This window comes from Alligator mississippiensis, chromosome 7 (assembly GCF_030867095.1).
Source record: "Alligator mississippiensis isolate rAllMis1 chromosome 7, rAllMis1, whole genome shotgun sequence".
Taxonomy (NCBI): domain Eukaryota; kingdom Metazoa; phylum Chordata; order Crocodylia; family Alligatoridae; genus Alligator; species Alligator mississippiensis.
The window spans coordinates 82219967-82247858 of record NC_081830.1 but is presented as its reverse complement, the minus strand read 5'-3'; the positions used below and the strand labels follow the sequence as shown (position 1 = coordinate 82247858).

General features: G+C 41.4%; 1 protein-coding gene and 1 long non-coding RNA gene across 4 annotated transcripts in view; both read right to left on the bottom strand.

Moving 5' to 3' along the window:
- ATP11B (ATPase phospholipid transporting 11B (putative)) overlaps nt 1–12337 on the bottom strand; it is a 107415-nt gene extending 95078 nt beyond the window's left edge. For all 3 annotated transcript variants that reach the window (XM_014606195.3, XM_019478448.2, XM_019478449.2), the window contains exon 1: nt 12100–12337. In XM_014606195.3, the coding sequence (XP_014461681.1) occupies nt 12100–12126 (27 nt within the window). In that variant the 5' untranslated portion in view covers nt 12127–12337. The remainder of the gene's footprint in view (nt 1–12099) is intronic.
- Nucleotides 12338–16476: 4139 nt separating this feature from the next.
- On the bottom strand, nt 16477–25347 carry LOC132251938 (uncharacterized). The gene is made up of 4 exons (XR_009463683.1): nt 25122–25347; nt 22534–22616; nt 20419–20500; nt 16477–16608 (listed from the first exon to the last, which is right to left on the bottom strand). It is a non-coding gene; the product is annotated as an uncharacterized LOC132251938 (long non-coding RNA).
- Between the last annotated feature and the right edge of the window lie 2545 nt (nt 25348–27892).

The window sequence follows — 27892 nt, the reverse complement described above, 5'->3', positions numbered from 1 at the left end:
CCAGGCATGATAGTAGATTCAGGTATAAAGATTTCCAGAAGTGATTAGAGATCCTTGGATGCTCATCTTGAAGCTTTCCAAACCTCTTATTTTCAGAAATTGATACATATGCACAGTACCAACAATCAACAGCCATTTTTAACTCTGTTGTCCAGAGTGTATAAAGAACTTGGAAGATCAAAAATATAGTTATAATTGTTTGTGGAGAAATACATGATTTTTTTAGAAACTAGAGGTGCGCCGATATATCAGTCCAATATTGGATCGGCACTGATATAAAGAAAATTGATTGCATCGGAAATCAGCCTAATGTGGCTGATAATTTGGCTGATAAATGCCCATGCATGCGCTCAGCCATGGCATACCATGCAGGCAGTGAGGAGCACAGCCCAGCAGCTTGCAGAGCTGCATGCAGCTGGTAAGTCTGTTGTGGTGGAAGGGAAGGGCAGGGAAGGGGCATGAGGGAGCAGATCAACATCCCTCGCAGTGAGGGAGTGAGTGGGGCAGGTGCTGCTCAGCCAGGAAGGGGTGGGACAGGGTGGGGCACAGGATGGAGATGTGGCTCATGGGGGGGGGGGGGGGGGGAGAGGGCAGCTCCCACTGCTGCGTGCACCCCAGGAGGGCATGGCCGATTTCCGATACAACTATTATAAACACCTATATACATATATAATAACCCCTATTATAAATACTATATACATATATAATATTGCAGAAGTCAGCAATCTCTGGCCCATGGAGCCTTTTGATTCAGTCCACGGACATGAGGCTCCATCAGCAGTCATTTTCCGCATACCATTGCCACTTTCCCCCTGCGTTGGCATGGCAAAATTGCCTGCTGTCACTGCTTTTTCCTGAACCTGGCACTGCTTTTCCAGAGGGCTCGGGAAAACGGCAGTGGCGGGTGCTTTCCTCATGCAAGTGGAGGAGGTGGGGATGAGGAAGTAGCAGTGATGGCTGGGTCCTAATGTTCACCTGCTCCCTGCTGGTCCACCTGCAGCCATTAAAGGTTGCTGAGCCCTGTATTAGTGTGCTTGTGCGCTCTCTCTCCCTCTAAGTGCCAAAAGAAAAAAAAATTCTCTTTCAACATCTCTCTCATGTACCTGGAATATTTGTTCTGACTTACAAAATCCAATCTTGTTCTCTTCATACATCAGGCTTAACTAGTCCCTTGTGTGTTGAGAGTCAAAGGAGGAAAATTTCCATAGAGACAATTCAAATCTGTACTGCAACACAAACCTTTCTTCTCATTTAAAAACCAGAAGTAAATGACACGTTCTTTTCTTACAAAAAAAGATATCACACTAAAATTTCACGTTTACCTTGTTGAGTCAATGAATATACAGCCAAGAGGTGTGTATGCACTTCTGCATTTCACTTTACTTGTATATTTACTTACAAAGTGACCCGGTCACTGCTACAAGTAAACATTCACTCTCTCACTTCAATGACATCCGGAACGAATATCCAGTAACTGTAACTATAAACTTTTTACTACATACCATAACATAGGGCATTCTTACAAAGAATCTATGAATAAGATCAATGGACTCAAAGAAAATCAGTTTTGAAACTGCCATTTCCAACCTTTTGCCACGTAATTTACCTTACTTGGATTTAGTGGCTTGCTCTGGCAAAAAAAACAAACATTTATTTGGATTTTCCCTCTGTCTGAAAGAGAGCACTGAAAACCTGACCCAGATAAGAACTGGCCAAGATCTATTCCCAAAAACAGAAGAGCTTTAAAAATTTAGAAAATACTATAGTGGAATTTGCACTGACAGTTATTGCTCGACACAATGCACAGAAAATGAAGTTTAGTTAGCACTTAAAATGGCCCGGCTCTTCCTTTCAACATGTTCTAATAAACAATGTACTGTGACCTAACACGATAGCTCAGAGGCTATTTTATTCTTTATAGCAGCATGCCATTTATCCCAGGTATTTTAATTTAGCATTTCAGCCATGATATGAATATCGATGCAATGCACTACTTTCAAATGTGTAGATGTACAATTTCCTCCTTAAAGCATGCTAAGCTTAACTTGCTTTGGCATTTTGTCACCATCTTTTTTTTCCATACTGCTCTCTAAATATGTTGAGAAACAAGCAACTCTACACAGAAAATGAACACTTAATTAAAATGTGCACAAGAAATAGTACTAATCGTATAATGGCACACACAAATACAATCACAGTTTTGTGCTACAAGAGTTTCTCAGTAATTAAATATTATGCTGAAATGTAGATACTACAGATGTTACATTGCAACATGAATTTTGATATATAATACATAATGTCTTTCAAAATATCTGAAGAAAAATTACTGCTTAAGGGTTGGGCTCTTACTGCTAAAAACTGTGGTTCTTTCAATATTTTAAATCCTTATTAAAATAGAAACAAAGCTTCTTCCATATTTTCTGTAATGAAACATTATTTTGGCAGAGAAATAAACATTGGAAAACTTTATCCTCAGTACAATGCCTCCAAATCACTATCTTCCTTATTCCAAAGTTCCCTTTCCCATAATCATTCCTCTTGAAGAAAACACAACTAAAAGCACTCTTAAATCACAGCAACTTCGAGACTAGGTACATGCATTTTAAAAAGTGATTACATTGTTATTATTACCTATTTTCCATCCTTGCAACAGCAGCCTATGCTATGGTTTAGGATTTTTCCTTGAAAACCATTGAAGAGGAGCAAGGGTAAGAAATAAAAATACTGAGTTTACATAAAACAAAGCAGCTTCACTGTGAATGTCACCTGTGCTTTGCTAGAAGAGATGACCTTGCATTTCCAAAAGTGCTTTGTCAAATTCATTCTGTTACTGCTCTTATCTCCTGGCTTTCAGATCTTCACACAAGCAATTAAAGGATTTTTTTTATCTTTTTGAAGACTCTGCTATAGATACCACATTCTTATAGACATGGTTATAAATACAGGTTCATGACTAAAGAACACGATGGCAGAATTAACAAAAAATAACAGGCCACAAGTAATTCACCCCTGAATGCCACAAGTCAGCAGACTTTTAATGTAATGAAAAAGAAAAAAAAATCGTGTTTTATTTGCCCACTGCTAGAAAATGAAATACAAAAAAATCCAGCTACAGGCAGAATTCATGTCCTACAGAATTCAGTCTTCCCATCCAATGATCAGGGAAAGCACAATAAGAAGCATGCCCACCTGTAATTTTTAACATGCTGTAATCCTATTACAGTTCTGGATATGTTAAGATATTAAGCTAACATACATTTTACATTATTTGAGTCGCATACATTCCTGAAAGATGCTCCTCTGATGTTGTGCTTCAACGTACCTAAAGCACACAAACAAATGAGTAAAAATCTTGTCTCTAGATATTTGTTGCAAGAGCAAATTAGAATTCACTGCATCAGGTTCTCAAAAAATAAGAAGAATTTGTTACGAGACCTGGACATACAGGATTGTCTTTAACTGGTGGACATTGCAAAGGCTTTCTGACAGCAGCATAAATGCCTTGCCTGGTTTAGCAACCAGGCAGGACTGACCAAGCACCCATATATCATGCACAAGAAATAATTTCCATTGTTACACCTTTTTTATTTATCCTCAAATAATCCTGTAAATTTGAACATATTGTTTGTAAGTTTGCTACCAATGGCTAACCCAGTTGGGTACTGAGTGTTTCCCACCCCACCTTCCCAGTCTCCACCACAAAGAAAGCCTTCCATTTTAAAGAACTGGAACAACACTCCAGATCCAGCAGAACAAAAAAGAGCATGTTATTTTAAGGGCAGGTTATACTGTAAGCCTGCCAACCTAACAGTTACCCTTTCATTTTCTACTTTCTGTTGTTGTTGTTGTTATTAGTAGTAGTATTAGTAGTATTATTAGAATGGTCTATTTTTTCTTTTCAAGGTACACAGTCATTTTTTTTTGCTATATTTCCATATGATACTCCAACTATTCCTTTCCTCATTTTGCAAGGATCTCATAGATTTAGCTCTTCACACCCACATTCAGGACCCTTGAAACCTACAGAATTTGGGACTCTACAAGAGCAAGTGATATCACACAAGGGGCTTCTTAAAAGCAAGCAATAAAAGTCACCCTGTAATTTCTTTTTATTATATGCCATCTCTTATCAATATGCCATTTATTTAGATTGTAAATTCCTTGTGACAAACACAAGAGCCTCTAATCGAGCTGCAAAATATCAGACCGACTTCTGGTGACATCTGTGTGCTCCTACGTGGCTGTAGCCAGACGGGGCCTTTTTGGCACTTGCACAGTATAAATAGTCACTACTGATAAATTATATAATATTTCTGTTACTGCCAAGTCAAAATGTTTGAACAAGAGGTAAATTTAAGCCAGTACTGCCTTTAAAAAAGTACTAAAACTGGGCTTTCAAATTTACCTTTTCTGGGATTTGCAGCTGCCATTGGCAACAATTTATCACTTTCCCAACTTGTGAAGTTAGCAGCAAATCTGCCTGAATAATGCATAGATACTACTATAAATTATTAATTGTTCATAAAATTGTAAACTAACTCCTCTCCAACCAACTAATTTCACACTGAAACCAATTATAATTCATTCTTCCTGGTGTGAAGTGCACAGACCAGGATGCAAGAATGAAGACTTCCTTGGGAAAGCTATATTTTTGGTGAATTGTTCAACAACAACAAAATATAATATGAATTCTGAAAGAAAAACTAGTATGAGGATAGCACTGGATTAATGCAAAAAACCTAGCTCCTGAAACCAGGGTTTTAATCATAAACATCATCTATCTTATAGTCATAATCTCACAGTGCTGATCACAGAAGTCAAAACCAATAACACCTGGCACAATTAGAAACTTAGAGTAGAGTCATGGCTAGAACAAAAGATGGAACAAGGTATTTGCCAACAATTAAAACAGATCTGTAAAATGCCTCTCTCTGTTCCGTCTTTCCAATTTCATCAGTTTGAAGTTTTCTTTTTAAAGACAACTTCATGACAGCAACTGTTTCACTGTGCTCTGATACTCGGTCTAAACTAAGAAAATAACTTTCATGAAATGGGATTTAAAAAAAAAGGCATACACAAGACTGGCAACGGATAGTCTGGTATGGAGCAGACAGCTGGTTGAAGACCGCACCACCACTGCAGGCTTCTGGAACACACTGTACTGAGAACAAATATATTGGTCATCAGCAGTACAAACGATACAAGAGAACTGAGATGGAGAAAAGACCTAAAGTTCAACTTTTGATTAAAAAACTAATTCAGCAGGTAACAGAAAGCCTTTACTGACAGACACACATTCAGAGTCTCTTGTGTGTGGAGATCCACGAGGAGTCTCGAAGTTGGTTTTATAGCTCTCTCAGTTCCCACCTGTCCTGACCTCAACACAATTAGTTCAGCTTCTGGGCTGCTGTAACATTACAACAGTTGGTACATCTGAATCAGAGGAAGTCTCAGCTGAAACATTGCAGGCTGCTTCCTGTCCTTTTGCACAGGAAGCACATAGAGGCCAGAACTGGGGCAGAACATCTGGCCCACAGATCAGCAAGAAAAACCTAAGAATTGTGTTGCATTAATTTGAAGATGTCAGAGCTGAAGGATTCTTAATAAAAGCAAGTCCATTCCAACAAAGTATCCATGACATAGAAAAAAAATGATACAAGAAAATAGACCATAATTAAATTACTAAAAATGATACAGTGGTAAAAATATACAAGCCTTTTGACGCCGAAATAAGAAAACACTATTCATCTTTCAAGCGTTTCAGACTAGATGCAAGTTACAACAAAACTCTTTTCATCTCACTCACAAATCTTAAGAGAACCAAATATTTTAAAACAAAATAAATCTCTTTACAGGGTCCTATCTCCATTCTGTCCGAAGTTTCTCCCCCATGAAGCCCAATCCAACGATAAATAGAAAATACCTTTGCCTTCTCATAATTACCAATATCAAAACAAGTCTCTGATCATCCTACAACTTCCACTTTCAAGAGCATGGAAAAGGTTAAAATATTTTAACCTGGCAGTATAATCACCATTCACCATTTCAGATTCTGCATATAGACCTATTCCTCTAGAGCACTGAGTGCATTTTGTCTTTGACTTTTCAATATTCTCCCAGGGCAGGTTGAGCCTTGATACTTGTGACATGACAATGTTATTGATACTATGTGATACAAGGGTATTCAAGTTTCCTAAAGGCAGAAACAAAATATTCTGCCGAATGCAGTGCTCTGGTAGATATGCCACTCTTAATTATGCCTTACAAAAAGACCATTCGTTCCTGTAGGTCTTAGCCTCTTCCCTAGATCTTCTGTTAGATAGCTTCATTTTGTTCCTTTGAATAATGTAGAGGTATAATGACTGGAGCAAATCAAGATCTCCATGAATAGTAGCTACAGAGGAGATGCAGAGATCTTTCCACATTCAAAAGCACTAACAATTTGTAGATAAGTGAACAATGTTTACAATCATGTGTCTGCAAGGTCCCATGAAGCACTATGCAGTTTTCAGAGATTTTCTTTCAAGGCAGCTTAATGGAATTATCACAAGTTAGCGTGCTTTTCAGCTGGTGACTGCGGAGTGACTTAAATTCCACCAGTAATTGGAATTTGTCATTCTACAGTGTTACAGACCTCCCAGGCCACATGTGGTGGGATGAGCTAAAACAGTACTCGCTCACTGACTATAAAGGCCTTCATCCAAATAACTTTGTCTTCATATGCCTGCTACTTTATAGTGAAAACAACAACTTTTTGATGATATGATACCTCGCCCATCCAGACCAGGTCAAAACTAGACCTTTCCTGAAAAAAAACAGCATACGCATGTGTGTGCATGCGTGTGTGTGAAGAAGACAGACTACAGAAAAACAAAGTTCCTACTCTGCATGTGAGGATTTTGGCCATGGAAGGGAGATTCCTTTTACAAAGCCATTCAGTTGACTGAAAATTTGTAACATGATTTCTTCCTAGATGTATCCCAAGGTCAAGGGCATCCTCTCAGTCATTCCTTTAGTTCAAAATCAGAATTAAGAGTAAACACAGTTGTGTACAATTACTATCTGATGGGGCATACTGCATCCACAAGTTCACCTTCTATTCAATTTCAGGTTAAACAAAAGCAAATATCTTAGGTGATAAACTTAGATTTTTATACACAAACACCATTTCTGAGGTCTACTACATACCAACCAAAGATTAATGATCATATCATTCCAGAAACTGCCAGGGAAGAAATATCAACAGGTTCATGGCTTTTACCCACTGACCCAGTGGACAGTATTAGCATATGCAGTTAAAAGAAAAAAATCTTTTAAGTCAGCTCCAACAAAATTAGAATAGTATCTCTAATAAGCTGAATGACCTATTTCCTGCCTCTAAATTTCTCTAAAAAAAAATGTGAATTACAGTGCTTTATTGACTGCAAATCACCCCTGACGAACCATAAAATACTTTTGATTTTAAAGAGCCATCATTACTGTGAACCAACAAGGTGGCTTATTACTGTGTTAATACAGCTTCCTAATAACTGCTGTTTACTTACTTGGCTGCATTTCTCAGCAGTTGGCTGCACCTCTGATATTACACAATCCTTGACAAATGCACTTGTCTGTGCTTTTTATGAAATCTCAAAATCAGATATGCTAAGTGCTCCAGTTATCTTCTGTTTGACTGCACCCAAGATTCCCAGAGACCCCAATAACCTAACACCTTTTGATTGTGCTAGTCCTACATCTACCACTATACCCTACTAACAGCTGAATTGGTAAATCTAGAATAAATCTAGACAGTGCCTTCATTGCTAAGTGTAAAACATTTGGAAGCTTGTGTGAGGCACTATACAGCAATCAATATAACATCTGTTTGAAGGGACACTGCATTTAAGAAATTAAATATTACTCTAAATAATAAACAAGCCTGTTTGCAGACTGGATTGTTCTCTCCTTTTCTGCAAATGGTTTTATGCTAATTACTTTTTGTTAATAAATCTGTTTATACATATTGATGCTTGTTTTTCATGTGCATTAGGATGGTAACAATATCAGTATGCAGCATAATGAAAGATGACATACACTCCTTGAAAGAACAGACACACATTGGAGCAGCTACAGTTTTCATGGTGCTGAATTCTAATAAGTTAGCTATACAGCATGTAAACATGCTGTGGTATTTGGCATTTTTAAGTTATTGTTTTTTTCCCTTGTTCCTTTATTTAAAAAAATAATTTAGCGTTTGATTTTTTTTTCCATCTGCCATATTCTTAGCCCCTCTGCCCCTCCCCACAAATGACTGCTAACTTCTATTTATGGCTTCTCCATTGGGAGCCCTACCAGTACCAGAGATCCAAGTCCGTTATTTAGCTATATAGTAAGACAGACCTTCACAAACAAAATGAGGCAAGGACACTGCTCAGAGAAATTTCAATCTAATCCTTCAACTGCTTATCGGGTCCAATTACCACCTCTCAAATGCATCCGTTTCACTTCCTTTACCCTTCTCTTGCATCTCAGCACACACCTATCTTCCCACTGTTTTCCCTTTCAACACAGATTCCTGATAACACGAAGATGTGACTGTGTATTTCACCAATAACTATATGAAGCATTAGAAACTGTATTATTAAAAAAAAAAAAAGTGCAACACTTGGGTTTTTCTTTATTTACATTAACCTAGACAACCAACTTCAGTAGGACACTTACCATTCCCATTAACTCCAATCCCGCATTGTGTCCCTGCAATTCCCCATACTTAACATATTTTTTTCACTACCACTGCTTCATTAAAATCAAGCCCACTCACATATGCCTGGCTCCAGTACTCCCATCTATAGGTCTGCACAAACTTGTTCAACATAGATTCAAGCACACACCATCAAGAGTATCTGATACTGGATATATTTCCTCCTACGCTTGTCAAATGCAGATTCTGCCCCCAATAGTCTCAGGCATTTGTGGCACGATCAGCCCTATTTTGGGTACCCAACTTCTTTCTCTTACATCCTACCTCTCTTTCCTACTGCTTCCTAACGATCTATCTATCACCACCTGCTCAGCACTACAGCAGCAACATTAGAAAAGAAAGCATCAGTATTTATATTATCATTAAGTAGACAGATGTGTCACCAGATCCAAGGTAGACCAATGAATATGCATACGTGGGGGAGGGGGGGGCAGCTGGGTGTGTCAGAAGAGTTGTACGAAGTGCTAATTTGCTCATAACAAGTTTCAGGGACGTGGGTTGTGAAACACTTGAGGTATAAACATCAAATACTGGCAGTTAAAGAAAAGAAGCCATGTAGCCCGCCCAACTTTCAGGCTTGTCTTCTTAGCACCCCTTTTAAGTTTCCTTGCATCTTAACTTAAAATGGCCTTTCTTTTGGATACCTTCAGAAACTCATCATTGACTCTTTATCACTACTGTTCAAACCTGCCTAAACATTAGAGAATATCACTTATGCAATGTAACTTCTTCCCACTATCTTTCTTCCAAAGACTGTTGCCAGAGTTTATACTCCTTTAAATAATTTGTTATGCTTTAAATTGCCATCTTTTTCCTTGTTCAGTTCAAGCTTTCTTTCTACATCTTTTAAAGTTATACAGTCTTCTTCCTGCTCCTCTCCATCCTCATCTTACACAACACACTATGATCTCACCTACCCGCCTGCCCACATCTGTTTCAAGTGCTCCTTTTATTTCCAGTATCCACTCCCAACTGTATTCTTTTTTTACATCAAGTGATGCCTTGATACACAAACACATGGAACAAACTGTAAGTTAATTTTTTCTACAAGAAAATACACTCTTCTCACACAAAAGACCCCTGAAAACTTACTGGTTCTGCCAAATTCTACATGTTATTTCTGCCTCTGTACTATTTTTATATCCTATTTTCTAATGGTACCTCATTCATCTTCTTTTCAGATGTTACTATTTTACTACAAACCCTAGTAAAACACACACACACACACACACACACACACACACACACACACACACACACACACACACACACACACACACACACACTGTTTGCTTGTTTTGTTGTTTGTTTTGACTAGGGTTTATGGTAATATAGTAACATAACATTTTCACTGAAAATAAGATGAATGAGGCATCATTAGATTTGCCACCCTAAGTTACAGTATTTTTAAATTAAATTAAGGTCTTTCCTAAGAAAATTATTTTTTCTCAGTTGGCAATGTGAAATCTAACACTTGTACTGGCTAAGATCTGGGCCCAGAGGACCCAAAGTTTCTTTAAACATAAAAACAGTGAGGGATGTAATACTAACTATGGAATACATCACACTGTAGCATTTCTTACACATGAAGTTATTTTTTATCCATACTATGAAGTAATTACTTAAAGTCTTAAAGTCTACTGGGCCACATGGAACCTCAGGGACCCAAAGTAAGCTTTCTAATTCAACATCAAGCATATCTTTGAAGAGCTGTCCAGCATTACAGTGCTCCTAGCTAAACAAATGCAAGTATACTTAATATATTAATTCACAGAACTGACAATATAGTCTTAAGGTACTCCCCATAGGAAAGAGAAGGACAACTACTTCTTTTTCTTCAATTTGTTCACCAGGCAGTTCTACAGCAATATCTTTGGAGAAAACAAAGAAAATGGCTGCATTATAATATCAGTCTTCATCTTAATGACACAGGCAGACTAGAAGAAATGTTGCGTGCGGATGCAATAAAACAGAAAAGCGTAGCAAGATCTGATACAAAACAATTAATTTCCAGGTCATTAAACCCCAGTTGCACACCAAGCCGTAAACACTGTCAAACTGGCAATCAAAGTCACCAGCAGTCCTAGCACACAAATGATTATATCAGAGATCATAAAAAAAAAGAGGATTGCTCTAAGACGTTATAACCCTGTTAAAAAGAAAACCCCTGAATCAAGGCAATCTTGCTTTTTTCAAAAACAAAACAAAAAAAAAAAACTAACAAAACCCCACTGCAAAACACTTTATAAAACAAGGAAGTGATAGTTTTCAATCAACTCAAAAGATAAAAAAGCCCTAGCCATTACAAAATAAGGCAGCAACCTTGGTGTCATACCGGATAAATTAGAAAACAACACCGACAACATGAATGAATGAATGAATGAATGAACAAATGAATAAGTTTAAAAATAACAGAAACTGCTCTCTGGGGCACGCAACAAAGCGTTTCTCTCTCAGCGAATGCGTTTTACTTTGGTTTATGAATGGAAGCGCGTTTCAGCGCAGCCGAGGGTGTCTTTATCGACCAACAGTCTGAAGGGAAACGGTGAACATCGACGCATGTTTATTTCTTTGGTGGCACAGAGACGTGCCGCTGTCACGGCAGCCCGATTTCCACGTGACAGGACGGTACAACAGGCTTGCCAACTGTCACTTGCGAAGGAGATTCCCTGCTCCAGACCTCCGTTTTTAAGTCAGTTTTTTGGTTGGTTTGTTTGCATTTTCGTTTTTTGGTATATAAAGAGCCTTCCCTGCCCCTCACCCCTAAACTTGTGCCAATGCGCTTGGGTTTTGAACCCTCCTAACTTGCATGCCCCAGCTCCCAAGGGGGCGGTGCGCTGAGGGAGGAAAAAGGAAGATTGCTATCGTTATTTCCCAGGCTTCTGGGCTTTGCCGGCTGCCCCCGCCTGCTCGCTGCAGGTCAAGGTGTTGTTAAGGCGCTGGGTGCAGCCAAGGCCAGGGACTTTGCCTGGGGCGCGCCGGCCGGAGGATCCTGCCTGGAGGGTCTCGCCCCTCCGCTCCGGCGCAGACAGAAGCCGTGGTTGGGGCCAGGGAGGGTATGGGACCCCCGATGCAAGGGGCAGGACAGCGCTTCACCGCCTGGCTCCCCGGCTCCGGCAGGCTGGGCTGCCAGGCCTGCCTTGCGTCAGGGCGCGCGGCAGCCTCCGACCCAGCGCGCGGGGGGACGCGTCTGGGCTGGTCGGTCCTGCCCGCGGGGGCTCGCCGCCCCCCGCGCCTCCGGCAGCCCGCGACTCCCTGGGGCCACAAAGAAAGGGGGAAAGACGGAGGAGGGGGAGAGCTCTGTGCCTAGCTGCCCGGGACACCTCCCACACCCCCCCGCGGCCTAGCGCGGCCCCTACCAGCTGCTGCCGGATCCACCGCAACATCCCCCGGCCGCGCGGGGCGGGCGGGCGGTCCCGGCCCGGGGGTCCCCTCGCGAGCGCGAGCGCCGCCGCCGCCTCAGTGCAGCCGCCGCCCGCCGCTCGCCCCCATGGCGCCGCCTTTCCCCAGGTGCAGCGCGGCCCGCCCGGCCGCCAGAGACCCGGCCCGAGCCACGGCCACAGCCCGAGCCGCGGCCCGCCCCCGCGCCGCCATCGCCCGCTGCCGCCGCTCCGTCGCCAAGGGGCTGCTGCGGACGCCACGCCCCCCGGAAGTGACGACACGGCGAGGGGCGGGGGAGGAGCCCGCGGGCGGCGCCCGGGGAGTGGTGGCGGTTGGAAGGGTGCGCCCGGGCAGTGCGCGGAGCAGCGTCAGGGGGACTAGGGGAAGCGGCGTGCAGGTCCTCTCTCCTGTCACACATCACACGGCACCCCCCTCCTGTCACACATGTCACACGGCACCCCTCTCCTGTCACACGGCACCCCCTCCTGTCACACATCACACGGCACCCCTCTCCTCACACAGCACCCCCCTCCTGTCAGACATGTCACGCGGCACCCCCCTCCTGTCACACGGCACCCCCTCCTGTCAGACATGTCACACGGCACCCCCCTCCTGTCACACGGCACCCCCTCCTGTCAGACATGTCACACGGCACCCCCCTCCTGTCACACGGCACACAGCACCCCCCTCCTGTCACACAGCACCCCCCTCCTCACACAGCACCCCCCTCCTGTCAGACATGTCACACAGCACCCCCCTCCTGTCACACGGCACCCCCCTCCTGTCAGACATGTCACACAGCACCCCCCTCCTATCACACGGCACCCCCCTCCTGTCAGACATGGCACACAGCAACCCCTCTCCTGTCACATGGCACCCCCTCCTGTCAGACATGTCACACGGCACCCCCCTCCTGTCAGACATGTCACACGGCACCCCCCTCCTGTCACACGGCACCCCCCTCCTGTCAGACATGTCACACGGCACCCCCCTCCTGTCACACGGCACCCCCCTCCTGTCACACGGCACACGGCACCCCCCTCCTGTCACACAGCACCCCCCTCCTGTCAGACATGTCACACGGCACCCCCCTCCTGTCACACGGCACCCCCTCCTGTCAGACATGTCACACGGCACCCCCCTCCTGTCACACGGCACCCCCTCCTGTCAGACATGTCACACAGCACCCCCCTCCTGTGAGACATGTCACACGGCACCCCCCTCCTGTCACACGGCACCCCCCTCCTGTCAGACATGTCACGCGGCAACCCCTCTCCTGTCACACGGCACCCCCTCCTGTCAGACATGTCACACGGCACCCCCCTCCTGTCACACGGCACCCCCCTTCTGTCACACGGCACACGGCACCCCCCTCCTGTCACACAGCACCCCCCTCCTCACACAGCACCCCCCTCCTGTCAGACATGTCACATGGCACCCCTCTCCTGTCACACAGCACCCCTCTCCTGTCAGACATGTCACATGGCACCCCTCTCCTGTCACACAGCACCCCCCTCCTGTCAGACATGTCACATGGCACCCCACTCCTGTCACACAGCACCCCCCTCCTGTCAGACATGGCACCCCTCTCCTGTCACACAGCACCCCCCTCCTGTCAGACATGTCACATGGCACCCCACTCCTGTCACACAGCACCCCCCTCCTGTCAGACATGTCACACAGCACCCCCCTCCTGTCAAACGGCACCCCCCTCCTGTCAGACATGTCACACAGCACCCCCCTCCTGTCACACGGCACCCCCTCCTGTCAGACATGTCACACAGCACCCCTCTCCTGTCACATGGCACCCCCTCCTGTCAGACATGTCACACGGCACCCCCCTCCTCACACAGCACCCGGTCCAGGGGCTGGGCTCTGCCAGGCGGAGAGCGCGCGCTGGGTGCTTGCGCGAGGGCTGCCGACCCTCCAGGACCACCCTCAGGAGCTGGACATAAATCTCCAGGACACTGCCGAGAGTCACCCGGGAGATCAAGGATTGGGCATCCATTAAAATTAATATTCCATGTTGAATCCGATTTGGACAGCAGTCCAGTGGGTGTTTCAAATGCAAATGGTAGGTCATGTGCATTGGCCTTTCTGATGTCAAGTCGACACGCTGTAATGCGTGATATGATGAAACCTCCTGGAACAGATTCAGAGCTGGTGAGCCTACTTCACGTGGCCTGTCCTCCTCTTCCTCCTCCAGGAGAGGCTTTTGGTCTGGACAGTGCCTGCTGCTGGGGATGACTTAAATGAATTCAGAAAAGCCTCCCCCCAGGCAGTCAATGAGGAATAGCTGTGCAAAACAGCTCCCACCCCCTATAGATAAGCCCTTTATTCATACCAGGCTCAGCTCCCAGGTGTCCAGACAGGACCTCAGCTCTGCTTTGTAGCTTACTCAAGTGTAAAAGCCCTTTGAGGGGTGATTATTACCTTGCCTTTATCTTCGCTGCCTGCCTTTGAGCTCAAGGAGGGACCATAAGAAACATCTGTAAGATGTGCAGCAGCAGAATCAAGCCTGTAGGAAGCATTGACTGGAGTTCAGTTTTATTCAAACGTGTGGTTTAAACCAATCCTTGAATTCCTCAAACAAATGTAAATGTCTGTGTGCATTTAGAAACCAGCTAAATTCTGCCAGCCGGATTCTCCAAGTTGTTACGCCGCATGATGTAGCAGCCCTAGTGCAAAGCAGGTGAACTGGAGCAGCAAAAAGTCTCCGGCTCTTGCTCACAAAATCTGTACTGACATGTTTTATAAGGCTGGGCACAATCCTTTTCGTTTAAATGGGATGTCAAAGTTTGTTTATGACAAGTAATGACCTGTAGGAAAGCTTCCATTTGTATTCTATGAAAAATGGACATAAATATGGACATAAAGCTTCCATTTTTATTCTATGAAAAATGGAAGATTTCCTAAGGATGGCTACTCTTTGGGGCCCTGATCCAGCTCTCACAGACTTCAGCTTAACCTTTGCCATTGACTGGGCAGGTTCTTTGCTGGGGAAGAGCCGAGTTTCATTCCTGCTGCTATGATGTTACAGGTAACTCCAACTGCAGCAGGGAATGGCAGCTGTATCTGTCACAGGGCTTGCCTTGGAGATTTAGGCACCTAAAACTTCATCTGGACCCTGAAGATGGTTGATGTATGTGGTTGCAGTACAAAGCAAAGCTTCTTTTTCTTTTCTATCAGCACGGGCAATAGGGCACAAGGAAATCCTTGTCACATATTCAGTTTCCTAAATTACCTACTTACCAGGTCATCGGCCGCAACTTCTTAGCTTCGATCTATGGTGCCTAGTAGGATCCCAAAGTAGTCTGCCATTCGACTTCTGCCAGGCCCAGAACTGCTTAGCCTCCAGAATCAGGAACATTCAGCCCAGTATAGCCACTTGAACTTTTAAGCACATGCATTTAGCCAGAAAAAAAAGACTTATTCCTGCAGACAGCAAGGCATGAAGGTTATTTTTAACAAAGGCATACCACCAAAGTTAATGTTTGTAAAGCTCTATATTAAATGCTAGGTCTGATTAAAAAGATTCAAGTACAGCAAAGTTGAATTTCAACCCACAGTATAAACTCAATTATTGATCTAACATGAAATCAATCCATTTCTGAAATACCAGAATGATTTCATAGCTGTGGCACTTTGCCCAGAGAGCAGTCTTACTGGAAGGCTTCTAGCCAAAAGCTTAACTAATCTGATTAGCGTTCTTGCACTTGTGCCTTTCAGATGAGATGTAAATACAGGGCCTGGCCATGAGACATTAAAGATCCTATAGCATTTTTCTGAAGAGTAAGGAAGTTTGCCACTGTATCCTTGCCAGATTCCAGGAATAGTAACATTCTGCCAGCCTAAATTTCAAGTGCTTGCAGTTTCAGTTGCATAAAAAAAAAAAAAATCTTTTCCCTATTCTGTTTTGGTGATGCAGTGCACCAAAAATAATATTAAAACCACCATAGAAATAAACTGATATCCTCATAATACCTACATCTTTTTCTTAAAAAAAAATTACTTACAGTTCAGGAAAACGCACTGATGAAATCAAGTCAATTACAGGAGTTAACAAAATGACTCTGAACACAATTTCTTTTGCAACCCAAGACATTGTCCATCATACTGTCTCAGTCCTTAATAATAAACAGTTTGTACTTTTAGAGTGCCTCCCTTCTGAGTTGTTGCAAAGCACTTAGCATATGCAGGACATTAATACACCACGTTTCACAATAGTCTTGTGTGGTAGGTGTTTTTCAGAGGAGGAAAACTGGCGCAGAGCAATCCTAAAGCCAAGTTTTCAAAAGTGGACCCTGAGCTTGTGCTACTGTTTGGGGGCATGCAATTCAGGTACTTACAGTTTTGATTTCCAGGAGGCAGTCAATCTTTTGTACTACTGAAATCAAGCCTCTGGTATCTTGAGATGGGCACCCAAATATTGAAACACAGAAAATTCTGCCCAAATGCCTTGTCCATATTCACACAGTAAGTCTGTGCTGAAACAAAAGAAGAAACACAATTTCCACCCACATGAATTCAAAGGTGAGTAGGCTTCCCTAAGGAGGCTGTGTGCTGGTGCTTCTCAGTAAGGTGTCCATGGGGAAACATTTGTGTTTGCTTATTTATTAATGCAGACCCTCCTGCTTCCTGATATAAACAAATATTTAGAATGATAAAAATATATGCTTAAAAAAATTGGAGTTCAGAGACAAACTTTTCAGCTTTTATGCACATGCTTAATCTTATGCACACAAGCATGGTCATGGTGAACTCAAAGGAATAGAATCAGGACCAGAATGAGCAAGCAGTGATGCGGACCCTTATACCATGGAAGCAATAACAAATCTGGCACAATCCGAAAATTTTCAAGTGACTTGTTTTTCCAGTCTAAATTAAGTACTTTTGAATTCTATAAAATTACTTTTAATCTATCAATTATTTACTCGGATAACTAAGGTGCCCATTAAGAGGGGGGGAAAAAAGTTCGGCTAAATATAGAAAACCAATTATTTAAATTTCCTAGCCCATAGAGGCAGGTCCACCTGAGAGATAAAGGGTTACTCCTCAGCCTTATTCCACAGGCCTTTAGTTACTGGGTTGGAGCATCAATTATAAAGATAATCAGTAGCTGATTTCCAGTCACAAGGCCCTGTGTCTAAGCACACATGCAGATTTTGGCCTAAAGCTATCAGTCTTCAGGGGAAATAAAAGGAGGGAGGGGGGAAAGAGAGAGAGGTTGTTGGAGAATGAATGGAGCTTTTAAAAAGCAGAATTTCTGTCTAGTTGGTTGTTTCTTTAGCTCTCTGCAAGAAATGAGACCAGATAAATGCAAAGTAATGAACATGCTATATCATGTCATTTACTAGAATACTATTATATACAAGACTTAACTTTTTTTTTTTTTGCTATTTCTGTTCTTGGACATTGAAAAACTGGATCCTTTCAGAAAAGCTTCTCTTTCTGTTACTGTTTTCTTCTAAATTTGAACATTTAAGTACTACCTACACATGAAGCATACTTTTATCTGTTTGATTTGGTTTAATTAATACTAAGGCAGAATGAAGATTCATTCTTTCTTAGCAAATATAAGGAGTCTCACAAGCCTTTTAGATTGACAAGTAGTGTAGCTGGTAACATGTGGATAAAACTGTATAATTATTCAATACTGTATGTACGCCTCCTAGACTGTTAACTCTGACCATCAAGGCCTCAGTCTTGGAAGTTCTTCCCTGCAGACAAGACCTCCATAGGTGCATGGAAGCCCACATGTTCAGAGCTCACCTCCAGCAAATTTGTAACAGATAAGCAAAAGTCACTTTCAATTCAGATTAATGGGAAGAAGACTCTGTACTTTGGTACATCTCAACTGCTGAAGTGTTCCCATATAGCCACAGGCAGCTAAATGCAAGTTAGATAAGCTTTAGACTGTACCCTAAAACTGGTTGTATGCCAGGGGAGAAACAGAGGTTAGGGGAGGTGGGTGACTGATTTAATGCCCTTCTTTCCCTGCATTACATGTCATTTGACCAGACCAGAGACCAGCTTCAGTTTCTTAAAGAAAGCCTTTTCTTTATATGTAGTAATTATGAATCCAATCCTGTGAGGTTCTGAGCACACTTTACACCCACTGATGTGTATGGGTCCTCAGAGTCCTAGATGTCAAGGTGCCGTAGACATCCATATTCATATTTGGCAACTAAGTGCCACATTTGCTCAGTAAGACTACTGGTTTGTTATTTATGCCATGCATACAGACATAGAAATATCTACATGAAATGTGATTTCATCTGCAAGCTTCTTCAATGACTGTAAAACATGTATTTCTAAGTGATACAATCTTATAATTTCCCTCTTGTATCAATTTACTTTATAAACTGATAGTCACAGTAGCATCATTTATTGTGCTTACCTTTATTGTACTTACCATAGTAAACCTCCATTTGTATAATAAAGAATAACCAAACAGAATTGGGCATGCCTCATTAGTGTGATACCTTAATGAAAGCTTGTATCTCAGTCTGTTCAAGCCAGGAGTTCTTTCTATAATGTAGCACTTCAATTAAGGTTGCAATGTAGATAAAATGTTAAAGTTGCAATACTTAATTTTAAATATTTTATCAACCATGGGAACAGGGACTGGAACCCAGTCACCGCCTCTCCCACATACATGCCCTAGCCACCCTCACACTATATCTAATGCACAGGCAAGCTGTGACCCTTGCTTAATTAAACTGTTGTAAATCAGTTTGAAGGCTTTATGGGGAAGAGGAGATAGAGTCATACTCACTGTTGTTCATTCTCTCTGGCCAATGAATATTTTATTATTCTAAACAAATTGGAATAGCTCCCACAGGGGGGACTGAGACCTTTCACCATCCCAGAATATCCTGGTGCCTTGTGGTTAGAATGCTCTCCTGGATACTAAGAGATCTAGCTTCTAATGCTCCCAGGCAAAAATGGTTGTTAAACTGGAGTATCCCATGTCCTCTGCAGGTGCTCTAGTACATGAACTGCTAGTTAAAATGGTACAATCAGCTGCTCAATCTGGTAGGTGCATTCTGAAGAAAGCCCTATAGGATTGGGTTCTTCAAGTGAAGTAGGCAAAGGATGACTTGGTAGGGAGTCCCAGTGGGATTCAGGTGGGAGATAGGTGCCAAGCAATTCACCAGTGTTAAGACTGAGCAGAGCACCTTCACAGCCAGCTCTGGAGTGCTTCTGGTACCTGAGTTATGTCACTTAAAGCTAGCTTGAGTACCTCTGTTGTGTAGACATATTCTGAAATGCTTTGAGCCCCTGGGGAACTTTAACTTTGGCAACTAAACTTAGGTATTTATGGACTATAAGTAGGATGACAATATGTCCCATTTTGGCCACGACAGTCCCAGATTTTGTAGGATGGTTCTGGCTGGTTGGTGAAAATTAAAACAGAAGTCCTGGCATCGCAGGGGCACAGGGCAAAGTCTGGTAGGGAGATGGAGTATCATGGTATGCCAGGCAGGTGAGTGGGCAGGCACCGCAGTGGAGCACCACTCACTGCCTCCAGCAGTGCTACTAACTGGGAGAGGAGGGGTATGGGGGCTGGGAGGAGGTGGAGGGCAGTGTCCTGTATTTCCTTAAAAGTCATATAGTCACCCTAACTACAAGCATCTCCAGAGTCATGCAGCAACTGGCCACAGGCATTGAGATCATAAATTTTCAATTTAAGCATGCAAAGTGATAGCCGAGATACTAAATCATGTTGTGATCTAGTCCTCTCTAAGTTCAGTTTCTTTCAGGTAGTTATTTGAGGTACACATGGGAATTGGTCTTGGGTGGATTCATTTAGACAGGAGCTGACCACTGGAAGATGCCTCCCAGGCCACAAAGTCCAGCCCCCTGTGTTTGCAGGCATCCATTTGTGCAAAGGGTCAACAAGACTGTCTATTCCAGCCCACTGCACACCACAGCAGAAAAGTTCTGTAAGAAAAAAACCCCCTATAACATCTCAAGAGAGACATGGACTGGCATACTGTCAATGCCTTGCAATGTACTGGCAGCTTTAAGCTTTATCTTGCAAGTATGCCTAGGAAAAAGGGGCATGACAATTTGGGAGTACTTTCTCTTAGATGCTCCATCCTCTCAGTTTTAGTGGATTTAAAAAAAAAAAGCCCCTTCTCAGCAGGGACCTTGACAAGAGATGATGCAGTATACTGCAGCAGAAGTAAATGTGGCCCTTTCCAGAGAGCACAAGATATATAGCTGGTGCACACTGGCCACAGCCCAGTCTTGCTTTTCAGAAGTGGCACAAAGGCTTCCTTTGCCCCTACCTGCATGGTACATGTTCCAGTAGAGGGCTCCAAAGTATCAGCACTTAAATGAATTCCTTGCAGCAGAACAATGAGAGAACACCTGTAAAAAAGGGAAAGAAAATTTCAGTGCTTCGCCTCACCGTGACAGAGCTGCCCCTGTCCTGAATCACCGGAATAAAGTTCTTTTCTTAGTTACTAACTGAGAGTACAACTTTCAGGTAAATCATTTGGTGCAAAAAGGTGCAATAGGTGGTGACTAGATGGGCATGCCTACTCTACACTAGATTATTTTTGCACTACAGTGGTACTAGCAAACTCTCCTAGTACAGATGTACTTTAAACCAATAAGAGTACTTTTAATAGCATTACTTGCCAATTCCCTGAACAAAATAAACTATCCTAGTGAATGCACATTTTTGTCAGCACAACCACATCTACAAAAGTCATCACATCCATAGCCAACATGACTATATTAGCAAAAATTTTTTTTATTAGCAAAAAAAAAGGAGATCTGGCCTCACTTGGTAGCAGGTAGTCCAGATATTTGAACGTCAATTTCTTTACTTCACCTAACCGTAACTAAAGTTCTCGTTAACAGCCTCACTGCTTGACATAGATCTAGTTGGCAGTCATAGATGTATATTCCCCCAACTTCTAGAGAGATTAGGTCATCTCTCAAAGAAGCTGTTGCACATACAAAGTGTCTTCTGACGCTGCAGTGCCTGTTCGCAAACAACTCTCAAGCATTTTGTACCCTTCCATGGAGACTGTACGTGACATCTCCAAGCTTCCTTTATGTAAAATTATTTTCTGAGATACCCTGAAAGCTCTCAGCAACCACAAAATGAAAATTTTTTTCTTGGCTCGTGTTCTTGTTGCAAGCATAATATAGCGTGATGAATAAAAACGATCAGTTGCGGGGTATTAAATCTTACTAGCCTGTCATACAGAGGATCATGATTAACGGGGTGACTTTCAGCACAAGTGTTACTTTATACGGAGGGTCCGTTTAGGAGAAAGGCTGTCTCATCTTGTGATGGGATGAGGCTACTCTGAATTTGTGTCAGGATTCTCCATCAATCCTTGTTTAGCTATAGAAAAGCTATTTAGGTTGAGATTTTCAAAAACATGGTCTGCCTAACTACTAGTGCCACTGTTCTTTTTTTTTTAAAGAAATATAAATATGTATAGCTTCAAGTGAAGTCACTGTATGTGGTCAGCACATCTTAAAGTTGAACCCTGAGTCCCCAGAATTGGATACTCAAGATTAGTGACCACTTTTTCATAGGTAGGGCTCAGTTTATTCATCCACAAACTGGGGAGAATATTATATTTATTATCGAGGCACATGGAGGCTTGCTCAGTTGAACCATTTGTAAAGCATGTTGTGATCTTTATGGGGAAAAGACATGAAACAATATTATTGCCATTCTCATTGCAAAAATCCAAAACAAAGAAACTCAAGACTGCTACTCTTTGAGCCTTAATACAATGCTTTATCTCTTCTAAGTGCAAACACTAATTACAAGTAATTCAATTAAATAATTACACCTAGTAGCTAATTACTTATGCAAGTGTATAACATGATCCTGACACACGTGAATTTAGTTGCTGTGCGTGGTGAATACTGATTTTACTGAGTACTGTAATCAAATTTAGGACAAACGTTATATAAGTACATAAGCAATCCTAATCCTAATCTCTTTTCTGATGTCTCATTTTCTCCATCTATTCCTGCTGCAGCTATAAAGCTATGAATCTTCCATATTTATTTTTATTTTGTATTTTTAATTGTCTTCTCCTCCTCTCACTTTTTTCTGAAACCACAAATATTCAATGCATACTGGTCTTAATTAAAGTAGACATGCTGTTTTTTTTGATCATGGGCAGCCTTCTGCCCTGCTTCTCTAATGTATTGTAAGCTTAATCACAGCAATAGTACTTTACTGATGCTACTGCTATATTAGGACCTGATCCCATAAGACTTTAAGCTCCACCCTGCTGAAGGGCCTATTGGAACAAATCCAGAGGTCCTTAAATATGGTTTTGACTTACTTTGGATGTATAGTGTTTTTGTATTGCCTGTCTGAATAAACACAACTGCTAAAATCAGGTTTCTACTGGAGTACTCACATTTAGAATTTTTTCTATACCCAAGCGTTCTCCAACATTTGCTCGCTGTTTCCTGCCCATGAACTCCTTTGTTAAAAATACATCTGGAAAGGAACAAACATAATCCGCACAAAATTGTTTAAAAATTCAAACATATAATTTATGATTTTATTTTGTAGTCTTCTCCCAACTCTCGTAGTGATCTATGCCACCTTGCATAATTAACTCTTTGAAGCATGATATATAGCTTTATCACAACTTAGGCTAATTGAAAAAGTGAAGCCAAAAATCTAGGACAAAGTATCTCACAGTGATGCCATTACTTATAGTAAGGGATAATGAAAACTTGGAATCCATTATGCCTTTATATTTAATAAAGATGACATTTTGAATGATGATTCTCAAGGATTTTCCTTTTGGGCATTAACTGAATGTTAGGAGTATTAGCATGTCCCTACCACGAAGAGCTTAAAAATGATCAGTTCAAGAAACTGTGCTTATTCAAGATAGTAGTTAAGCATGTGCTTTTGAGTCCCATTGACTTCAACGGGACTATCGTCCTAAATAGGGATGGACTTTAGCATGTGTTAAAGTGCTTTCTGGAATTCACGAGGCAGCAACAAACAAATCAATAGGGCAAAGTGGTTCAGATACTTGGCCGGTTTCATTGTTTAAAGTATGTATATTTTATTATATTTTGGATACTTTGGGACATGCCCACAGATCCTATTAGATACCTATCTCCCACCAAAATCAGTTAGAAGTTAGGCACCTAAAAATTTGTGGGGTTTTGTTTTTGAAAACCAAAAGTTCTCAATATAATGGGCCTACTCACCTTCAGAACTGAGCTCAAGGCTTTCAGAGGTATGCGGTGTTTTAGCTGGATAAAGAAATGCATCACAACTAACACAGATGGATGAAGCATTTGTTGTTGAACTGTGTTGGCCCTTTGGTTTAATTTTGGAGAAGTGCCATATGAAAGTACATGAAACTGATATTGTCAAAATGCATCGTCTGTCTGGTGCATTTTTAATGATGTTCTTTCAGCTGCACCGATGGGGTGACAGTTGACTTGGTTCTTTTGAATATTTCTGGAAAGATACTCCAGGTGACCCAGGATGTGCTGCAGTCCATAGCCAATTTGAATGGTACACATATTATCTGAGATATAGACTAACGAGTATACATTTTAAATGTTAGCTTCCTTGTAGCATTTGATTCTTCTTTTCATTTTTTACTCTATTTTGTTTAACTTCTTAGCAGATAATTGTCAGACTGACATCAGAGTCTTGTCTTTAACCTTCACTTTCATTCTGTGGGCATGCTGAATACTTTCACAATGTCCTGGTAACATGCCTATACTATGTTTCTATGGACTAGAACCAAGATAACAGTATTTTCCATAGAAATCTTCAGAAAGAATAAACATTTGGGAATCTGTTAAAAAATCATGGAAGATAAACAAAAACATTATTTAGGTGAAAAATATTATTTTTCATCAAAATAATTCTTTGAGGGAATATGTGCAACCAACTATCGCGGAGACCAGCTCCATGAAAGTATCCCTTTAGTCTCTATTCCCATCCAACTATTTACTTCTCTATCAAGATGCCAATAAAGGTATAATACACCGTAACTGTGATGTGGACACCTGTAAGCTAGAAACAGTAGCAAATTCATCTAACTTTCTCATAACTAATTACTTCTAGGCATTGCTGGCATGAGCTGGATTTGAACCAAGAATGTAGACATGAACAGCTTTTACCCTACAATCCACTTTTGGGGCATTTTAAACCTACAAGTCTCTAATCAGGCCTTCACACTATGGATGCGGTCTTACGTTGTTCACTCATGAGAATAACTGCTACGGTTTGGGCTACCTGACCAGGACTTCAGTCTTATCCTTATGTAGAGTTGGCTGATGATTTAAATCCTCTTTCTCCCCATTTTAATCACTGATCAGGGTCTCTGCTGCAATTCTTATTTTCATATTTTCCTTTCCCCTGGGACTAACACCAGGTCCTTCTATATTCAACAAAGTTTAGGAACGCAATTTTCCTCTGCTTTCTTGTGTCCACATCCTATCCTATTTCTCAAACCATTTATTCATTTTAGCAATATATTTCAGTGATGTTTAATACTCTTTTACATTTTTGGTTAACACTGATATTCTGAGCTAGTAGATCTGTTGCTTCAACTTTCATTCTACATTACCTTCATAATTCCCTCCATTTGTCTCGTGTTGCTTTTTCTTTTCCTCAGCTCATTATTTACTTGAAGGATTAGCGCCATATTGCGAAATCCTTTTCTCAAGCAAAGCCAACATTCAAACAAATGGGTGTTTTCCCTGAGTGTAAAATACACAACTTATCTGCATATTAATGAATAGTTGTGTTCCTGTTTTCCCTATTAAAAGTTGTTAGCTGAAAAAGGACCAAATAAGGTTAAGAGGTTTAATTATTATTATACTTTCATATGAGGAATGCATATTTATGCAGAGATAGAGATAACAAGAATGCTACTTACACTTTAATTTGACTATTGGTTTACCTGTGCTCTCCTGCTGCCAACATGTATTAAGTTTTAAAGTTCTAATGTTGACTACCTACCTATTTAAATATTCACCAGTGGAGCGCTGCCAAGGTAGATTAATTAATTCACGGCATCGTGTCCCAGGCAAGTTGTCAAATTCTCAGAATTATTTGAATTGCCAGTGTCCTTTATCGTGATGACCTACAGCTGAGCAAAGTTCTTATGGTTTCTCCCTTCACAGGACTGTTCACCAGTCAATTTTAGACAAGATGAAAGGTGCAAGGTTGACAGGGCTGAAGAATAAAGTCCTCTGTAACCAAAAAAATCAGATGGGGCATATCAGGGGTAGCAGAAGTATCAAATGCCTATGCTATGACACTAGACAGCCTGAACTGAGATCTGGGGAGTCTGCCTCTAAAGCTGAAAAAGAAAATTCAGCTCTTCATTTTCATTCTATGTCTAGGTCTCTGTTAAGACTCTGAATAAAAAAGATGTCAACTAAAGCTTAATATAGTGAAGGGCTTCTGAACATGGACATGTGTTCAAAGAAGATCAGACCCAAGCTCGTTTTATATGCCTGTGGCCACTAGACCTTTGTTGGTAACGCTTTTGATCAAGAACGGACTTGACAGAGATTTGAACAATTGACCTAGGGACTCCATGACCCCTGGTTAATGCCTGCATTATTTTAACATGCAATGGTGGCAATCAAAAATGTAACTAAAACCTATTGTTCAGTAGGCCCATTATCCTGGTTTTCTGCTTTTTAACCACATATTAATATCTTCCAAAAAACCCCCCAAAGCAGATTTTCAACAGATTTCCTGTGGTGCAACATGGCTTTAATCCAACTTCTAGAACATCTTTTTGAGCTACTTAAATCAGAAACAATCAAGACATAATACTGCAACAGATTAATTTTTCATGACAGAAATACAGCTGCATCCATCAAAGGAAGCTCTTTTGATAGCAGAGGTACTTATATATGCCAAGGGAGTACTAATAAGCACAAATTAAATAAAAGCGGATTGCAAAAGTAAACACTGCTCAAGTCCATTGAGAGCAATATACACTTACACAATATGCACAGTTTCTTGATGGTTGTTTAATATTTATTCAGCCTGGTTTTATTCAAATCAGTTGAAATCAGGAAAAAAAATCTTTAAAAATCAATGGAGTTTCATCAATGGATGGTCAAAATCAAGTCTTTTAACTTCGTTTATGTGTAGCAGACTTTATATATTGTTATTAACATAAAACTCTTCATTTTATTGGAGATGGGCTTAATCCCCAACACTATATCCTGACACACCTGAAAACTAGAGGAAGTTCAGCTTCAAGTCTAACTTTTAAACTCTCCTCCCATATGTACACAAGGGCAAACCAATTTGGAATAGCAGACTATGGGGACAGTTTGGTTCCAACTCCTTTAACATGATATCAATCTTGGAAAGTAAAACTAAAGCACAATTAAAACAAAGGGAAGGGGTGATCAATTCCAGATCTCTAGACTTTCAACAATCGATATTGGCAGCTACACTAAAAAAAAAAGTAGACTCAAATAAAACAAACAGGCATAAGTAAAATTATGCCAGCACTTATTTGGCTATAAATAAGGTAAGTAGATGTCATATCCCATTTTCTCAAAGAAGGCTGCATAAGGTCATTGATTTTAATGTATTCTGCAATTCCTTTGGGCATGCATGTATTAGCAGATCCGTCATTAAATGTCAGGCATGTAATTCTACACTTAAGAAAGCTTCTCCAAGAATACATGACTCTGGACATGTTACAAATTAGTACATGGATAAACTGTACCTTTTGAGATCAGTTTGCTGATGCTGAAGGTTTGTATTTTCATATCTGGCCAAGCTGGTAGCTACTAAAAGGACGCTGTTAAGAATGACATACAGTACTACAACAAAAAGAAACCAGCAATTACAGTTAACCATAGTTACTAGGTTGGTTGTTGAAAATTGTTGCATCCTTAAAAGATGGTTGATCATACCACTTGGATCCTGAGAGAGACGCTGCTACCAGTCAGCCTCTGGTAAGAGAGGGGTGGGGGGTGTTCCTCTTTCCCTGGGCCGCAAAGAGACTTCTAAATGGGTTCAGTGTTTCCAGATGGATGATCCACACGGTTTGTGAGCTGGTTCAGCCAATACTTTCTTCCACGGGGAGAGAACAATCCCCCTATCCCTTAACAGAAAAATTTAGAGGAAAGTGTCTGGGAATATTATGTGATATCCTGCCATTCTAATAGGTATTTCCAGGAGCGAGACTGTCAAACCTTAAGTTTTCCTTTTTTGCTTCCATCTTTCCATTTCACACAGCACAGACAATAAAACCAGCCCTGACTAGTTTTGACACTGTTTATCAAACATGCTATTGTGTCTGTAAGGGAAAATGTAGATCTGTATCATGATATCACTGATACGATCAGTTCACCCAGACAAACTGTAAGAGATATCACAGAGTGCGCCTCTGGGATGTTTCTAGCATACCAAAGGAGTTTTCAGAACGGGAGAAAATATATTAAAAAAACCCAACTTATTTTATGCCAAGTTCTTCAGCAGCCCAGCTAATGACCCTTATTTCTTCATTTAATGCTATTTCCAGTTTAGTTCTGCAGGGTTTTTTTTAAAGACACTCTTCAGGACATATTAGAAGCCCCCTGTGTTGATTTTTCAAGCAGTTATTTCTTTATAACCAATGTGACTTTTCAGTTTTACATTCTGTGCGTCACAGTCCAAAGAATTTCATCTGGAAATGCTTCCATCAAGCCCCCATCTTGTGAAGGAGCTAGAGCTTCAGAAAGACTTTCAATCTTGACTTAAAAATTATAAAG